This window comes from Schistocerca gregaria, chromosome 3 (assembly GCF_023897955.1).
Source record: "Schistocerca gregaria isolate iqSchGreg1 chromosome 3, iqSchGreg1.2, whole genome shotgun sequence".
NCBI classification, from domain to species: Eukaryota; Metazoa; Arthropoda; class Insecta; order Orthoptera; family Acrididae; genus Schistocerca; species Schistocerca gregaria.
Window position 1 is genome coordinate 411035183 of NC_064922.1, and position 17835 is coordinate 411053017.

Here is a 17835-nt window from a genome sequence, read left to right on the forward strand (position 1 = left end):
TAAAGACGCAACGAATCAGAAAATATACGGCCATTGACTCCACAACACGCGCTCTGAGCGTAAAAGAAACGTCATACATCAAATGCAAATACGCTTTTAATACCAGTCGGTGTGGAGTAGCTCCCCTTTGTGCTCGCGTAATAGCGGCCTGCGCTGCTGGAGTAGCGTGGAAATAGGCGCATCTCATATCGCGCGCCCCCGTCATTACGAGCTCGCTGCTCTAATTGCGGCCGGTAGCTCTTCAGATGTTTTCGAACACGCAATTAGGAAGCGGCTGGCGTGTTACTCCCACTCCCCCACCGCGAGACTCGGCCGGGAGTGGGGGGTCACCACGCCCAAAACTCCCGCGATTGGGCCGCCGCCGGAAGTGGGGCGGAGCTAGAGTGCAATTGGTCGGGTGTCGGCGGGACTGTAGGCGTGGTCGGAAGCCGCGGAGCGCGCCGGCGGGGCACCGCGGTGGCTCGCCCCACTCCCCGCCGTAGAAAACGCGTGGGCGTCCCGCGCGGCAGTCAGTCAGTAGCGCGCCGTGCGGCCGTGACGTTGGAGCGTGCTGGCCTGGGAGCAGCCGATCTGTCGCCGGTGTGTGTCACGGGAGCGCGGACGACGTTGGCGGGCTGTGAGATGACTGTTACCAACTTCGGCACGATGCGCCCCTGCTTCGCTGGTTACCCGTTCCAAGGTGAGTCTCTGCGACCGAGTGCGTGCAGTGTCGGCGATTTCTGCGTCAACACGGCAGTGTTTTCGACCATGTGTGTCTTCAAGAATTTGTGCGCGAGGGTAACGTGTGCCGAGAACAACCGGATCCTCCGTTTCGAGCATCCTTAACGTTTGCAGGGGAGACTTAGATCTTAGGACAAAATTCTTCAGACTACTAGCGGGGCAACACACGACAAACGGTAGTCTTGGACATAACCGTTATTGCCGCACCGTGTTTCCTGGTATCCAGTATAACTCGACGGGTATAAGCAGTCGCTCAAGACATTCGTAACTTAAGTCTTCCGTCCGTCAATTTATTTCCAGGATTCATTTGCATACGCAGTGCTTTCCTTGCTCATGTACTTCAGTTTTGTCAAGACGCGTACTTTGTCACGCGTTGTTTTGTCTTTTATTGTTTTACGCCTGAGTTAACGAAAGGCCGTTGTACGGATACGAGATTTACTCGTTTATCCCCACGTATGGGAACACTGCACTGTGTACCAACAGAAGCATAAAAATTGCGGTGTCCTCAGGGTTAATAATTTAAACTCAGTAAAATGTAAAAGAGTGAACCTATCTTCGCTACGTGTTGCAGGAGCTGAAATATGTAATGCGAAAATGCTTCTGCAACATGAGGCAGTTTTTTTCCAGTTCAGACTGCAAATGTTGAGTAAATTGGAGGGGTGAAATCCTCCACAGATTCTTGTACAGCAAAGGATGTGTGTCCAAATTTCTAAGTGTACGTTCTGACAGAAAACACGAGAGTTTCTGGACGGCAGTGGTATAATCTTTGTATGTAGGTTGCACAGTTATCAACCACAACATATCTGACAGACAAGTTTCTCATAACGATTGTTTTATCAATTTTTCAACCTCGGATCAAGCAGATGTATAGCGCAGATGGTAGGTAGTATAACCGCTTTCGACATTTAAGCCAGTCACCATCAAATGTGTTTAAAAAAATCTTGTAGAGTCATCTTTGAAAGCTGTGTATGTGGAACAAGTGGGATTTGCTTGATTTTGAAGTCAGATGCAAAAGAAATCAACAAATTTCATATATACACATTTTTGTGGAATGGTATCGCAGTGAAGGTCCTTATATATCAAGAGTTGTGATGATGAAGGTGTGACTGCGAAATGTCTATTGGCACGATAAAAAATCCAGAAAAACACAGGATTTTTTCATTTTAAAGTTTTTTATCGTCATCTCTTTTCAGTATGCTATATAGTAACAAGGCGAACACTTTGAATTGGTTACGACACCGTTTGTGTGAACCCAAGTTGAAAAATGTAATATATGTATTTCGTTTACGGTTACTGTGTTCTCCTAAGGCTGTTGAAGCACGAGGAGGTCGTTACGATTGCTATAACACAGTTTGCGTCTTCCGAGAGAATTTCGTACACTTAAGATTTCGCGATCTGTGAATAACTGAATCTGCACAGTAGACCTACTGACCGTGTGTTCTAAAACCGGAGCCAGACTCCGTTGAAAACCGAACGGAAACAATGTAGTGTTTGGACGCTCAGCACTCGGCTGCCGCTCAAAGAGAAAAGGGCAGGTCCCTACGATGTTAAGCACAGTTTCTTCTTCCTCTTCTATCTAACTTATACCACCACCATCGGGCTATTACTTGTTTTGTGCGTGTGTGCATTAACCGGTTTTATGTTTCCAAATGATTTATAAATCAGTGGTGTTGCTTGATATTTTGTATTTATATCCATCAAAGCCCGTTGCAGAGTCATTCATGTTCCATCCACTTCAAAAGCTATGTGGTTTTCCAGTATAATTTTCTTGTTACGTTTACGCTCTTGTGCATTTGGTGTCAGTTATAAAGTTTATGTCAAGGCGTAAGAAAAATTCCAAATTACTTGTTGCGGTGCATTTTAGCCCTACATTAAAAAACGATTATTGGAGCGCAGTTTCATGAACATATTGTAAAACTGTCTGCGATAATTCCTTAAAATTGATCTTACTTTTGTGTCGCACGTGTGTGACTTTGCCGACAACTTCCTGAACCCGGTAGTGCGCTTCTGTGGTGATCGTGAATGGTGTCGTCAGCATCATATTTTACGTTTCTTTTAATTCAAGTTATAAACGTAATGCAACATCCAAACGTAATCCGCAGCTGAAAAAATATTGACACATGTCCGTAGTCACCGATGGTGTGGCAGCGTGCCCAATCGCAAGCAAAACGTTCCCTTGTCAGTATCAGATATTGATGGAGCGTGTAAGTGTCTGCCGTTACACCTGCACCATGATTTAAGTTTTTCACAGTGCTGCTGTCGTGAGTGTTGATCGGCATTGGTGATTAAACGTTAATACAAAATATCGCAAGGCGCGGCTTTCAAACAAGAGTCAGTCGCAGGTAGATTCTAGGATTTTTCCATCAGCCCTGACAATCATGAAAAAGCTAAACTGCACCGTAGTTCAGGGTCCAAATTATAAGTTCTCCTACAACCGGCTGTATAATGAGTCCAAAAGTCATAAGAAGTAACGCCGTACCACATCTAATAGGTGCGTTTCGGTATTCCTCTTTATACGTGACAGGTTAAGAGAAACAATGTAACCCGAGTGTGAAAGTGGTCGACGTTATCAAACGAGGTGGTACGAATAATAAACAAAGAATCGCTCTTTGAATTTAATGATTCGTTGTAGGATCCTTCGAGATACGAAGAGTAGCGCTGTAGGCCTTGACTGGTTTAGTTTTCTCGAAGAAGTTAGTACACACGGACACTTGTTTTCGGCTTGGGGCAACATAGCACCTAGTTTTCTGCTTGGATGAGAGTAAAGAGGTGCGTTTCAGCCTTTCTCGACACCGACTGTATGTAAACCATTAAAGCGCCGGCCGTTGTATTCCTGTTGGAAAACAGTAAACCGCCCCATCCAAGGTGTGGTTCCGAGGGTAGCAGATGCCTCGCGACATCACAGCTTCCCACTGAACGACAGTGTAAGTTACTTAAACCGTAGGAACACGAATACACGCGGGCTTATACCATCCAAAACTGCCATTACATTTATTAACCCTAGAACACCAAGGGGGGATAATTTTACATTGCTACTAAACCATCGTACATTTTACTAATTTCTTCAAAGGAGATCATATTTTATAGTTCATTCCCTAGTTAATTCCAATTGTAAGGTCTACAGTGGTATGTCACAAGCAAAATACGTACAAAATGTCCTGTTTTAAACCCTATACTGACAATACCAGATTGGCGGGAACCGCGAATTAGTCACAAGTGCAGTCGTTAATTTTACGAGGGTTTGGTAATCTTAGGTTAATTAGAACTGATTCAACCTTCGTTCAGACATTTAAGGTTTCATCAAAGTAGTAGGAACGTGTGGTACCACAGATATACTATAAATCATATTAATCGTACATCTTCCGATTTAACAAGAAATAATCGCGGAGACCCACTTAAAGTACTTGTAATGTAATTCGTAATAAACAGTTGTCTACACGGCTTTTAAACCAGCGAGTATGTATGCAAACACTTTTAAAGCCCCCTTCACAAGGGAGTGAATGGAAGCGAACATACTCGAATGCACATTCGCAAACAATTCGCCTGTATCTGCGAACAACCGTTTACACTAGAGGAAACGGAAGAGAGCAAGAGATGACTAACGTATCCTATAATTGTTGTGCTATTGCCTTTTGCCGCTAATACTCGGCACATAGGGCACAATACTGTATAGTTAGAGCTACAATATAAAATTTTGATATTCAGAAAGGATTATTTTGCATGGCGCGTGCACTGTTTTCTACGAAGTAGGCAAAATGATAAAGGAGGAACTTAGATGTTTGGATTTGTACGTAACCGTGGAATGCGAGGTGGAAGTGCACTTAACATTGAATTTCAGCTGCTGCTTTCCTTAGCATCAGTCCAAAATCTTGGCACCTCATTGCAATTGGAAAGGAGATTTAAAAGCAAAACACTAATTACTAACGGGCAACATAACTAGAAAAAGGATAGAATTTACTTTCCGGTTTTTGACAACCAGAGGTGTTTATGTCGGTGACTGCTTCGCATTTCAATAGCTACTTTATATCAGAAAGTTTCTAATTTTTGCAGTGACAAGGGCGGAACACCTCAAGGATTTTATTTAAATAGCTACATGTAAGGAAGTTAATGTCAAAAAATATGATTTATGTACAGACGACCTATTACATAGATTACTGAACGAAACAGGTCTTAGTTTGTTAGAGGGCAGATAGAGTCATCTCGGATAAAAAAAAAAAAATATTTATCATCAGAGATCTGTAACGTAACGGTGCTAAATCAGCCATGTAATTACAGATACCATGAACGTAACGAGAATGATCAGTTCTTTGGTATATTTTAATTTTAATCAGCATACTTTAATTCACAGATGTTGGCACTTGTTTACTCCCAAGAAAATTATCTGAGCGTTTCCTTTTTAATAAAAAGAATCACAGAGTTTGTGCTTATTCACTCCGTTCACCGTTATTGTCTTTCTCACGTTCCCTGTTGTGTCTTCTAGTGCCTCGACAATTTTCTAGTTCTCATATTCTTTTCCAGCATTATTTGTCCTGTGATTATCTTTGATACCAGAAGCAAGTATAGATAACAACAAAAGTAGACGAGACAGCAGACGAAGGCTTTCTGTACCACCAGCGCCGAGGTGGAGAGGATGCGAATTTCCTTTGATGGTTCGTCAAAAGTCGGAGAAGCAGCAGAACAAGAATGAACAGAAGCGAATGCGATCCAGACACGAGCGACCGTCGTTTGTTCACGTGCGCCTATCGTTTACACAAGAAGGAATTCTCATTCGCTCCCGCACGTTCGCTGAAAGGCTGTCTACACTGACTTCTGGATAGCATACCCTGCGTCCAAACTGCTCAATAGGTGCGCAGTCCTTTGAAAGGCTCTCGTTCACACTGAATGGCAATGGCTCGTCACGTAACGAAAAAGTACCGTCAAATGGTCGTATGTTCACAGTAGGCGGGAAGTCAACGTAATATCACCTCTTTCACCAGAGTACAGTACGGTGAAAGTAGCGTTATCGTTATGGAGGACAGTCACGTAACAAAAAATGTACCTAGTAAAAGCGTCAAGGAACTAGCAGTGTAGTAACTTTTGACCAAAGCAAAATTCCCGTTTCTGACGTAGATCATACAGCAAGTTTTTTCAAACTGGAGGAAAGCACGAACAATCTTCTTTCACTTTAATTTATCCCACTTTTCTAGGGGTTCGACAGCGTTGTACGGGTTTCGACAGTGTTAGTGATAGTTGGTACTTAATGGCTGTATGGCGTTCCTCACGTCACGACTCCCACTGGGGACTCTATGAACCCCATCTGCCTACGTCTGGAGTACATCTCATGTTTGAGTGTGAGGATGTTTTATGAATGCTGGCGTAGCATGTATCTGTCGCTAGACGTGTATACCAGCCCGGTATTCACGTACTTCGATGTGAAAAACAGCCTAAAAGTCACATCCAAGCTGGTGGGTCGTTAATCCACGACGGTGGTACGATCCGGCGCAGACTCGTCTCCCCCAGTCCCGAAAGTAGTGTGTTAACGCCCTCGAATACCTGGTCATGTACAATTGAAGGAATAGTACCCATTGTAAATACTGGCATTTAGTTTCTCGAGAAAAATATTCACTCACGCCCCTCAAAAAATGCTTAGAAGGAAGAACATGTCAGCTTGCGTAACGTCTTCCTGCTAATTGCCAATTAACGCCAAGCATCTGTATTTTATTCCTCAATAGAGCTGACTTGCTCAGTGCTAAAACTATTTTCATCAGAAAGCCTTTTTATCTCTCTATGTTCTTATTCAGTCACACGGAAGACTTTATTTATTCGGGTATTTTAAAACGTCAGTCTTTTTTTGCCTTCTGATATTTGATTTATTTTATTTTATTTTGTCTGAGAACTTTGTAGTAGATTTGTCAGGATCTCTTCCAGCATTCACAACGTGTCCCGAAAATGAAACAAGTAATAACATAAAGATTAGGCTCGCACAAAAATGTAAGTCACTGCAGTAAAGCGAGGAGTCCTAGTGAGAATGGGGTAACTTCAAGTGTTTGCGAACGTCTACGCCAGAACTTTCTTCCTGAGAATCCTTGGCGGTGAGACCTAGCTGCATTGACGGTCTGAGTAAATGCTCCCATATGAAACGCAGAGTCGAAGTTTGACATTCCGTTCTGTTCCGTAATGTCCATTGTTAAATAACCTTATAATGCCTAAATTGCACTACATGTATACTGCTGAATCCATTTCAGGTGGTATATCGTTCGTAGGGTGACGCGCATTAGACGGTTTCTAGCTACTGACCATTTTACAAGCCACGTATACTTTCTAGATGCTATGTTCACAACGTTTTCCATGCTGTATCTATCAGAGGCTTAGCTAATATTTTACCGACGGCGTCTCTATTGTACAACTAAAGCTATTTAAAAGGTAGAATCTTGTACAGTGTAATTCAACAATATACCTCCATACAGTTAGACAGTGTTCGTCTGTTTCTCTCAGTTCAGTCAATCATGACGAGAATCAAGAAACATGTTCTTCCTTGGGCCGTCCACATATAGTTTGAATACTTCAGGTAATCCCCGGCAGACCTAATTTCTCTTTCTAGTGTCGTAACTCATTACAGAGCGTCTTTTGGGTTTCGGTTCCTTCTTTTTCTATTAGATCCATCGCATTATTTGTGGCACAATCATAATGAAATTATGTTCTGCATTTATGCAAAAACACTGTTTTTTTTGTCATCCAAGCATGTTTCGGCACCTCTGTGCCATCATCAGTGGATTTTGTTGATTGAAAACGCAATTTTATATCATATGGTTTTGCAGGACCTCTACATGGTGTCCCGCACTGATAGCTTGTCATGTTTCATTGTGATTAATCCATCGTATTTTGCTTTCTGAGGCATCGCACACACACGTTAATGAACTTTTGTAATTTCGTTTTTTTATAAACGCCTTTTCACTTGGCAGAACAAAGAGAGCACTATATTGTTGTGTTTCCTAGCCCCGTCGGCGTTGGTTCGTTCTACAAACAGATGGTCCTGCAAAAGCATATAATTTAAAATCACGTTTTCAATTTAAAAAAAACAGTGGCGATGATACAGAGGTGCCGAAACGTGTTTGGGTAGAAAGGAAAAACAGTGTTTCTGCATAAAGGCGGAACCTATAACCTAAATTTAACTGCAGACACGAAAAGAAACACGACAGCTTCCGGTCCAAAAGATGAACATAATGAAATTCGTGAGATTTTTCTGTAATTGGTATCATTATTTCAGCGAGTGTTATGTTGAAACGCACGTATGAAACCTCGTAAATCTGCTTCAGGTTTTACTTTTAAAAGTTTCCTCCGCCACGATTTACTCGCGTGTTCACAACGCCATTATTTTGCTTCAGGTGCGCACTTATTTTCGTTGTACCAAATGATTATTAAGCACGATAACAGGATACGAGGAAAATAACAAACCATTAAAAGCCACTTGACGGAACATTTCATAGGTGTTTCTTGCAAAAATTGTGAGGTTATTTTAACAAAAAACACGCTAGGGTAATTACAGATTCGCAGACTGGTTGCGCTTTAGCGATCCCAGAGCAGCCGTCGTCGTTATTCGGGTAGTTCAGCTGACTGGTACAAATACAAGATCGTGTGACTGATCGCTGAACGTCCTGTGGATAAAGAAAAACAGTGCACTTTTCATTTGGTGGAAATCCCGAGCGTTAGCATCTGCAGACTAAACTGGATGTCTGGCAAAAACATCGTTCGGGCCATAGCGCTTTCAATCATTAAAGATTATCATGTCAGTTACCGTGTCGTTCTATCTACTTTTGTGAAACCGTTTCTAGCTGCTGGCGATAATTTATTGATTTTCTTCTGTGCCATTAGTTTTGGTCATCGTATGCTTTATATAATGAAAATCGCACGAACTGACTCATCATGTGTCTACGTCATGAACGTCGCGAGAAAACTAGACCACGCTTTATAAAAGAGATGGTAGATCGTTACCATTCACAGATGATAACACTAATTATTTATCATCTCCAGTTACTTAACAGTTTATTCAAAACGATGCGTTCATGCTGCCGATTAATTTTATATCTCTAAACACGCACACCACTGTGAGTTTGTAAATTTTAAGTAATGCAGGCGATGAGTCGTTATGGCGTCACGTTGACAACAACAACAACAAAAAAGGAAACTGAGGTATTTTTGATTTGTACTTACTCGCACAACCAGTAAGCCGTGCGTTAACTTGGATGGAGATTTGAATGGGAGACAACAGGGTCCAAGAAAAGTTATGTGGTCGCTCGATAAATACAAACTTTTAGCCAGGAGAGCTGTTAAGTTACTCGATGAGAAAGCTGTTGTCTAGAAGAAAGTACCCCAATACTCAAAGGTATGGAAGCCGAACATGCTGTGGCAACATTTCACCTTGGGGTTGTAAATGCAGCTCACTAAAATCTGCTCATGTGCGTGCTAAAGAACGTGAATATCAGCCGCGCCGTCCGAGGCGAGTTGCCACGGTTCGCGCGGCTCGCCCTGTCGGAGGTTCGAGTCCTGCCTCGGGCATGGGCGTGTGCGTTGTCCTTAGCGCAAGTTAGTTTACGTTAGATTAAGTAGTGTGTAAGCCTGGGGCTGATAATCTCAGCAGTTTGGTCCCATAGGAAAATGGCTCTGAGCACTATGGGACTTAACAGCTGAGGTCATCAGTCCCCTAGAACTTAGAATTACTTAAACCTAACTAACCTAAGGACATCACACACACCCGTGCCCGAGGCAGGATTCGAACCTGCGACCGTAGCGGTCGCGCGGCTCCGGACTGTAGCGCCTAGAACCGTTCGGCCACAACGGCCGACTGGCCCCATAGGAGCTTACCACCACCACCAACGTGAATATCGAAAACACTCCCGCAGTTTTCGATTAGTCTCTTTAGTCAGTGATATGGACTGTGTGTTGTATGTGTGACGAATACAGCAGAGAGAGACCATTGTCAGAACACGTGAGGCTCTTTAATGTAATAGAAGCGTAACCTTTGCAACATAGTTCCCCACTGAATATTCAGCCTCAGTTCTTATCCTTTTCCGTAGCTGGTGTTTACCGCGGAAACTGCACTCGCATAGTAACTTCCCACGCACCTGCTCAGGATAGCCTGGGAGAGTGCCACTTTGCCACTTTCCGCTTGCTCGTAGAGCTGACCCGTGACCCCAGAAGGAAAGGAATTAGTCTGTTGTAAGACCACTAATAACGGCTGTGTGTGTGTGTGTGTGTGTGTGTGTGTGTGTGTGTGTGTTTTCGTTTGCCGGGCTGCGGGTCGGCGGAGGCTTTGACAGTTCCTGATCCCTCACCGCCCAGCTGTCCCTCTCATTTCCTTTAATTTCCGGTGCTCATTTGTGGCTACCGGTCGAAAACATGCTGCAAGTGTATTGAAAAACGTGTTGCTACGTACGCCCAACGAAACCATCATGCCCTTTCCGTCCATGCATTTGGATTACGGGTATACAGAAATTCATCAGCACATCAGAACTCTTACAAGATAATCAGTTTCTTATTAGATTCAGTTAAGGCACCATAAACACAGTTCTGACACTACGCAGTGATACTTAACAAATCAAAACACTGTCGTGGACTTTTTGTCGTAGAAAAGGCGTTCGTAAAGCACAGTGGTTTAAGATATTTCAAATCGTTCGAAAAATATGTATACGCCTTAGAGAAAGACAAGTAATATTCATGCTGTACAATGGTCAAGGAGGAACAATAAGACTCGAGACTTCCTGGCAGATTGAAACTGTGTGCCGGACCGAGACTCGAACTTGGGAACTTTGCCTTTTGGAGGAGAGCTTCTGTAAAGTTTGGAAGGTAGGAGACGAGGTACTGGCAGAAGTAAAGCAGTGAGGATGGGGCCTGAGTCGTGCTTGGTTAGCTCAGATGGTAGAGCACTTGCCCTCGAAAGGCAAAGGTCCCGAGTTCGAGTCTCGGTCCGGCCACAGTTTCATATCAGGACACACTCCGCTGCAGAGTGAAAATCTCATTCTGGTAATAAGGCTTGTGGATCAAAGAAAATTAGATTCGAATGAGCAGGAAAAACAGTCACGTAACTCTGGAATACAGCATTAATACTGTCCTGCTTGACAGAGTCACATCGATTAAATATCTGGGCGTAAAGTTTCAAAGTGAGATGAAATGGAACGAACAGGTAACATTGGTAGTAGGGAGGCGAATGGTCGACTTCGTTTCATTGGGAGGATTTTGGGCTCATCTACAAAGGAGACGGCGTATGGGTCATTAGGACGACCCATTCTTGAGTACTGCACGACTGTTTGGGATACCAACCAGGTCGAATTAAAGGAACATACCAAAGCAATTCAGAGGCGTGCTGCTACATTTGTTCCGCTGGATTCGACAGGCACGCAGGTATTACGGAGATGGTTCGTGATCTGAAATGGGAATCCCTGGAGCGAAGTCGACGTCTATTTTCTCGTGGAACTATTGAGGAAATGTACAGAACCGGCGTTTGAGATAGACTGCAGAAATATTCCACTGCCGGTAACGTACATGTTGCATAAGGATCACGAAGATAATGTGAGAGAAATTAGGGGTCGATTGGGGCTTGTAGACAGTCGTTTTTCACTCTCTCTATTTGCGGGTGGAACAAGAAAGGAAATTTGTAATGGGGCAGTGTGCACTCCGCCATGCGCCGTGAAGTGTCCGACGGAGTATGTTGTAGATCAAGAGAAGAATGTTCGGATAAAAAAGTGTTTATGGCAGTGGCGTAGCCTTCCATTTCTCTTCCCAACAGTGTCTCAAGCAAGGAAGGAATTCAAAAAATTTGTTCAGAAGTGGGATCAATATCAGACTCGAAAACATATTATGATAAGAGTCTCTGATGACACTGCTCTCCACTGTGAAAGAGAGAAGGAGTTACAGGATCTGCCGAATGAAGCGAGCAGGCTAGTGAGCACAGAATCCGGGAAAAGACTAAATATAAGAAAGAAAGAGAGACGTATTCAGAGGCAGATCAGAAATGAGATTATAGTACTAAACATTAAAATTGAGGGCCACGTAGTAGAGAGCGCGATGAAGAAATTCTGCTACCTTGGAAGCAAAATAGCCCATGACGGACAAAGCAAGAACGGTATTAGAAGCGCATTAGAACAAATAAAAAGATCGTTCTCGGAATAGAACATAGGCCTAGGCCTCAAGTTGAGAGATTCCTGAAACTGTTAATTTGGAGCATAGCGCTGTGTGAAAATGAGTCAATGATTCTGGAAAAACTGGAAAAGACGTCTGAGATGTGGGTATACAAAAGGATGTTGAAAATTAAGTTGTGTTCAAATGGTTCAAATGGCTCTGAGCACTATGGGACTTAACATCTGTGGTCATCAGTCCCCTAGAACTTAGAACTACTTAAACCTAACTAACCTAAGGACATCACACACATCCATGCCCGAGGCAGGATTCGAACCTGCGACCGTAGCACTCCCGCGGTTTCGGACTGAGCGCCTGAACCGCTAGACCACCGCGGCCGGCTTAAGTTGTGTGATAAGTTCAGATGTGAGGAGGTTTTTCCTCAGAATTGACGAAGAAAGAAATGTGCGAAAAACGCTAATTGGAGGAGGGAAGAGGACGAGAGAACAAGTGTTAGGACTCTGGGAATAATTTCCATGATACTGGAGGAAGCCATACAGAGCAGAGATTGTTCGGTTGGACAAAGATTGAAAAATACACAAGAAATAGTGATGACCTTGGGCGTTAGAGCTTCTCCGACGTGAGGAGATTGGTACAAAAGAGGAAATCGTTCTGGGCCACATGATACTAGTCGAATGAATGGTGACCGCAAAAGGAGGAAGTATTCTGGGCAGTTGTCGCTGAATCTCTCTCTCTGCTCTGGAATCGTTTTTCGATTTCACGTCCATAGCAGTCTATTGATATAGAATTGAATATGACAGGAATCCTACACCGAAGGAGTGCAGAAAGGAAAACATGGAATTCTGAGACCAGGAGAATGCGTCCAATGTAAACCTATTGCGGCAGTCAAGATGCTGGACGGCGGCACCTGTCATATTAGCGGCTTTCGAACATTGCGTCCACTCTCGATATCGCCTGCTCAACCGTTTCTCTTCATTCCAGCAGCAAGGAGTCACAGTTGCAATAATTCTGGGAAACAGTTAGCGTTACACGATTGTTTCTTTACTCAATGATTCGTATAACATCGTCGCCTGCAAATGGACACTTGTTCGTGCTCTTGCACAGCACTTCCCTTCTTCCCTACTGACATTTTTTCGTTGCGGCTAAAAAGTTATAGGCCTACAGATTTGGCCACTATTGTTCAACCTATCGGGCGACAGGTGAACAGATTTACAGCTATCATTAAGCGCATTTCTCCATAGCTTATTATGTAATGCGTCCGGCATCCACACGCTTCATCTTTGACCTTATATGAGGAACGCTGGTTGATCGTCCAGTTGACTCTCGTGTTAAACTGTTCGGAAGGCAGTCATTATTGTGCAAGAGCGAGCCGCAAATATCACAACATCCCCCCTTTGAAATTACCATCATTTTGTTATTGTCTTTTCCCCTATTCTATGTTCATCGTGGGCCACATAAATATCTCTAGCCACCTAGCTGTCCTGACTCGTGCTTTATGCTCTAAAAGAAAACGTGTCCGAAGAATTCGTTTCCTTCTACCTTACAGTATCATCTTCATTCAAAAATGACCCGATCTTCAACTTTGTGGAATTCAGCGTATTTGTGCAATTAATACCCACTAAATAACTAATTATCCATGACAAACGGTAAATAATGTCCTAACGAAGAACTGCTGTAGTATATGCACACGCTATGAACTTAGGCATCAGCGCAATAAATTATATGGACAATGGCAATTAAAACAAAGGTAAATTGCAATATTCCTGTTAAGCTATAGAAACACTTCGTTTTTGCTGAACATCAGTAGTGAAAAACCCGCACTATGTTTTCACAATTTCTGAAAATTTGTACGTATATTTGGTTTCTCTTTATCTTTTTTACTGGAAGCTACTACGTGCCATGCAATGCCAGAAAGTTCAGTGATAAAAAATGCTCCGGATTGAAATAGTTACAATTTCACTATTAGCTGACGTGGAAGATGTTCGTATTAACCTTTAAACATCGATTTCTTCAAACATACTGCGAGCAAACCCGGGGCAGCGCAGAATCCAGGGGAGCGGAATGCTGAGCACAAAAATTAACACCATCAGTGTTTTACAAAAATTCATTACTGTTCTTTCAGACATGACCAAAATGAATTCTCAAGAGAAGACTAATTAGTAGTAAGTCGAACTCAATGCCAATACAGAATTTCCCGCGCTGACGCAGAAAAAAATATCTCTGAAGCTATAGATTCGCCGTTAGCGGACCAAAAACACATCTCTAAATAATTTTTTACTAATACTTGTATGCCGCTACAACAAAATTTGACGAACGTTTCGAACTCTTAAATGAAAACTACGCAGCTTTCTAGAAAACATACATAACTGTAAACAAGTTCCACTAAAAAAATGAAGCAGTCTGTTCAAATTTTCTTAATTTATTGCGCAGTGGCTACACTCTGACACTGTTCAAAAACCTCTTTAGTGAAATAGGTAATTTACGAATTTTCCTTTGCAGTTGTACAGTCCTGTTAGATAACCGTATTACTTATATTCAGAAAATTTAATTTCCGTATTTACTAATTTATCTGATAGCTCTTACAATTTTCATAACATTACCAGTCACGGTAACTCACAGGAAAATACAATTTGCTGATAAATAATAAGAAAAAAATTACCTCAGGTTAACGTTGTCGCAAAGTAGACTACCAAGCCTGAATCTGATTAGTACTGAATCCCATATCAATAAGTAAAGCTGTTATTAACCCAAGTGTTGGCTTGAACCCGATTATGGTTCGCGTATTTTAACAATAAAATAATTTGAGATGTAAGTCTTTCGCTCTTTATCAAAATCGAGTGCCAGTCAAAGATGGTGTAATAGGGTGGCTGAGCATAACCATTTAGTTTTTTAAATTTTGGCCAAAATAAAAAAGAATCATGTCCAATTAATGTAGCAAGGATGCTGAGAAGCTTGCCGTCAAGCGCCCTATACGTACTAACATCACCGAGTGTTGCTTTGCACAGCACACTGCTTTACTAAGCGCGGTCCTGTTGGAGGTGGTGCACCGTTGCCTTCCTCGGAAATCTGAACACATTTAACCAGGTAGTTTCAGGATGACCCACTGTTTAACGTGGAACTAATCGGAATTCTTCGCATTAAGAAACGTTAACACAGGTGAGAGAATAGAAAAGTGGCAGATAAAAATACTATGGATCGAATCTGTAGTCCGGCACTTTACCACTGAGCCATATTGTTAAGGAAGGTACAGTACGCAATGTAAAATGGGTACGAGCTGGTGTAGTAATGCAGAAATGAAAGGACTGGCGCAGGACGGAATAACGTGGATAGCTGTATCAAACCCTTCTTCAGACTGAAGGCCACAACGATAACACGAACATCCAAATGGAAATTGTCTAATTGTGTGATTGAATGTTAGGCGTGTAACATTAAATACAAACAAAACGTTTTTGCGTAAACCCTGAAATAAAATTGGGCCTAATATTACAATGGATTTTTGAATATTTGGGCTGGTTTAGCTGGTCAGCCTAACTTCTACCTCCAACGTAGCGCTCTCACCAAGGTGACGGATGATGTAGCCCGCCTACTCTACATCTACATCCATACACCGCAAACCACCTGACGGTGTGTGGCGGGGGGTACTTTCAGTACCTCTATCGATCCTCCCTTCTATTCCAGTCTCGTATTGTTCGTGGAAAGAAAGAAAGATTGTCGGTATGCTTCTGTGTGGGCTCTAATCTCTCTGATTTTATCCTCATGGTCTCTTCGCGAGATATACATAGGAGGGAGCAATATACTGCTTGACCTCTCGGTGAAGGTATGTTCTCGAAACTTCAACAAAAGCCCGTACCGAGCTACTGAGCGTCTCTCCTGCAGAGTCTTCCACTGGAGTTTACCTATCATTTCCGTAACGCTTTCACGTTTACTACATGATCCTGTAACGAAGTCCGCTGCTCTCCGTTGGATCTTCTCTATCTCTTCTATCAATCCTATCTGGTACGGATCCCACACTGGTGAGAAGTATTCAAGCAGTGGGCGAACAAGTGTACTGTAACCTACCTCCGTTTGTTTTCGGATTGCATTTCCTTAGGATTCTTCCAATGAGTCTCAGTCTGGCATCTGCTTTACCGACGATTAATTTTATATGGTCATTCAATATTAAATCACTCCAGATAATTTATGGAATTAACTGCTTCCAGTTACTGTCCTGCTATATTGTAGCTAAATGATAGAGGAACTTTCTTTCTGTGTACTCGTAGCACATTACACTTGTCTACATTGAGATTCAACTGCCGTTCCCAGCACCATGTGTCAATTCGTTGCAGATCCTCCTGCATTTCAGTACAATTTTCCATTGTTACAACCTCTCGATATACTACAGCATCATCCGAAAAAAGCCTCAGTGAACTTCCGATGTCATCAACAAGTCTCATCTATGCCTGGGTGTGACGCAACAAACTGCCCATTTACCCAAGTGCTTCATTATGAAACTTTCGATTTTGCGTTTCATCATTGATTGAAAGCAGTTGTATTCCGTACATTACTACCTAATGTACAGACGTGAACTGTGCGTTATATGGCAAAAGAGGCACGTAAGACTATGGACACTAGGTATCACACAGTTGTTTTAGAACGAGCGAGCATCCGTCCGAAGGGGAGGCAAAGCAACATGTAACTCATTATGCTGCAAGAGACCTTACGGTTTGCAGCAAATTAGTATGACGTACCACAAGACTGCTCCGACACCGTGAATATTACGGCACAGGCGCCGTTTGCGGTTAAACCTAATACCTCACAATAATCAACAACCATCAGGAGGAGTATATTGATGTTTAAAAATTTAACATATCGGCGACACCAACAGACTTTGCCTGCTAATGGAACACTCTTCTTTACAGACCGAAAAAGAGACTGTCGCTTTCAGTCACTGACGAAGCATGATCGTTGCTGAATAATACGTCTCTATAAAGCAATAGTATTTTGTTTATTTGTTGGCTTCAGTCAGTCTAGATTGTACAGCAAGCCTTTAAACGACAGTAATGTAAGACGGCAGAGGAAACGGCCGATTCCTTGAGGCACTGTTAGCACTCTCTTACTTGCTGAGTATCTTCTTATGAACTTTTGCAACACGATGGTTCACTAACACTTCACCTTCTTCCCCGTGTGACGGACCGCCTATAGGCGCAAACCGCTCCATGAAGCCCTCTGCATCCCGGTTAACACACTGGACGATAGAGCCGCCGGAATGTTTCTAATCTGCTGCCACTAAAAGGATATAAATCCGAAGTCTCTTGTTGCTCAAACAGAGGCAGGTACAATACTTTTCTCACACAACGAACAAGCACGAGCACTTGTGCGATAAAACGGAAATCGCTTGTTTTGTTTAACCGAAAATTAGCAGTGCCATTATCTTGAAATTTAATTAGTTACCCTGGTATTGAAGAGAATACAGGAGTGTAGTACGTTTAGACCCTATCCACATCTTCAGGTGACGACTCAGTGCACATTATGATTCACACGAGTATCAGTCATTTATATTAACCTCTCATACTTTAGTTAGTGGTGGTTAGTTACCGGTGGTCACCTTAAAATCACAGACAGTAAACGTAGTTCACAACATTAAAAAGTAAAATAGACGTCGCAAAAGTTGACAGTAAACAGTAGCGACGTATCAAACAGGCTGGAGCGATTTGGCTGAACGAAAAATTGTAGTTTGCTTTCAGATGAATGTTAACTTACGTTTGGAAGTCATCGTCTTGCTGTGAGCGATAAAATATTTATCGTAGTAGTTCAGTACGGAAAACCTGATGTTGCATCCGGGTGGCTTCGTTAGTGATATAACAATTAGACAAGACTCAAACTAAAAGCATTTTCTGAAATTAATGCTTTCGGGGATACACCGGAAAACCTCCACATACACACAGAAAAAGAAAACAATCCAAGTTTACTGATTCGCCAGATATACTGCAACAATCCATTCGCAGAACATCGTTCTTCTTGGAC

General features: G+C 42.6%; 1 protein-coding gene across 2 annotated transcripts in view; it reads left to right on the forward strand.

Annotated features, from left to right (window-relative positions):
• The first annotated feature begins 495 nt into the window (after positions 1–495).
• The window catches only part of LOC126354223 (protein gooseberry-like), a 183016-nt gene continuing 165676 nt past the window's right edge, over positions 496–17835 (forward strand). The window contains exon 1 of one of the 2 annotated variants that reach the window (XM_050003707.1): positions 496–679. In XM_050003707.1, coding sequence (XP_049859664.1) covers positions 622–679 — 58 coding nt within the window. In that variant the 5' untranslated portion in view covers positions 496–621. The remainder of the gene's footprint in view (positions 680–17835) is intronic. The other variant, XM_050003706.1, reaches the window with a different exon arrangement.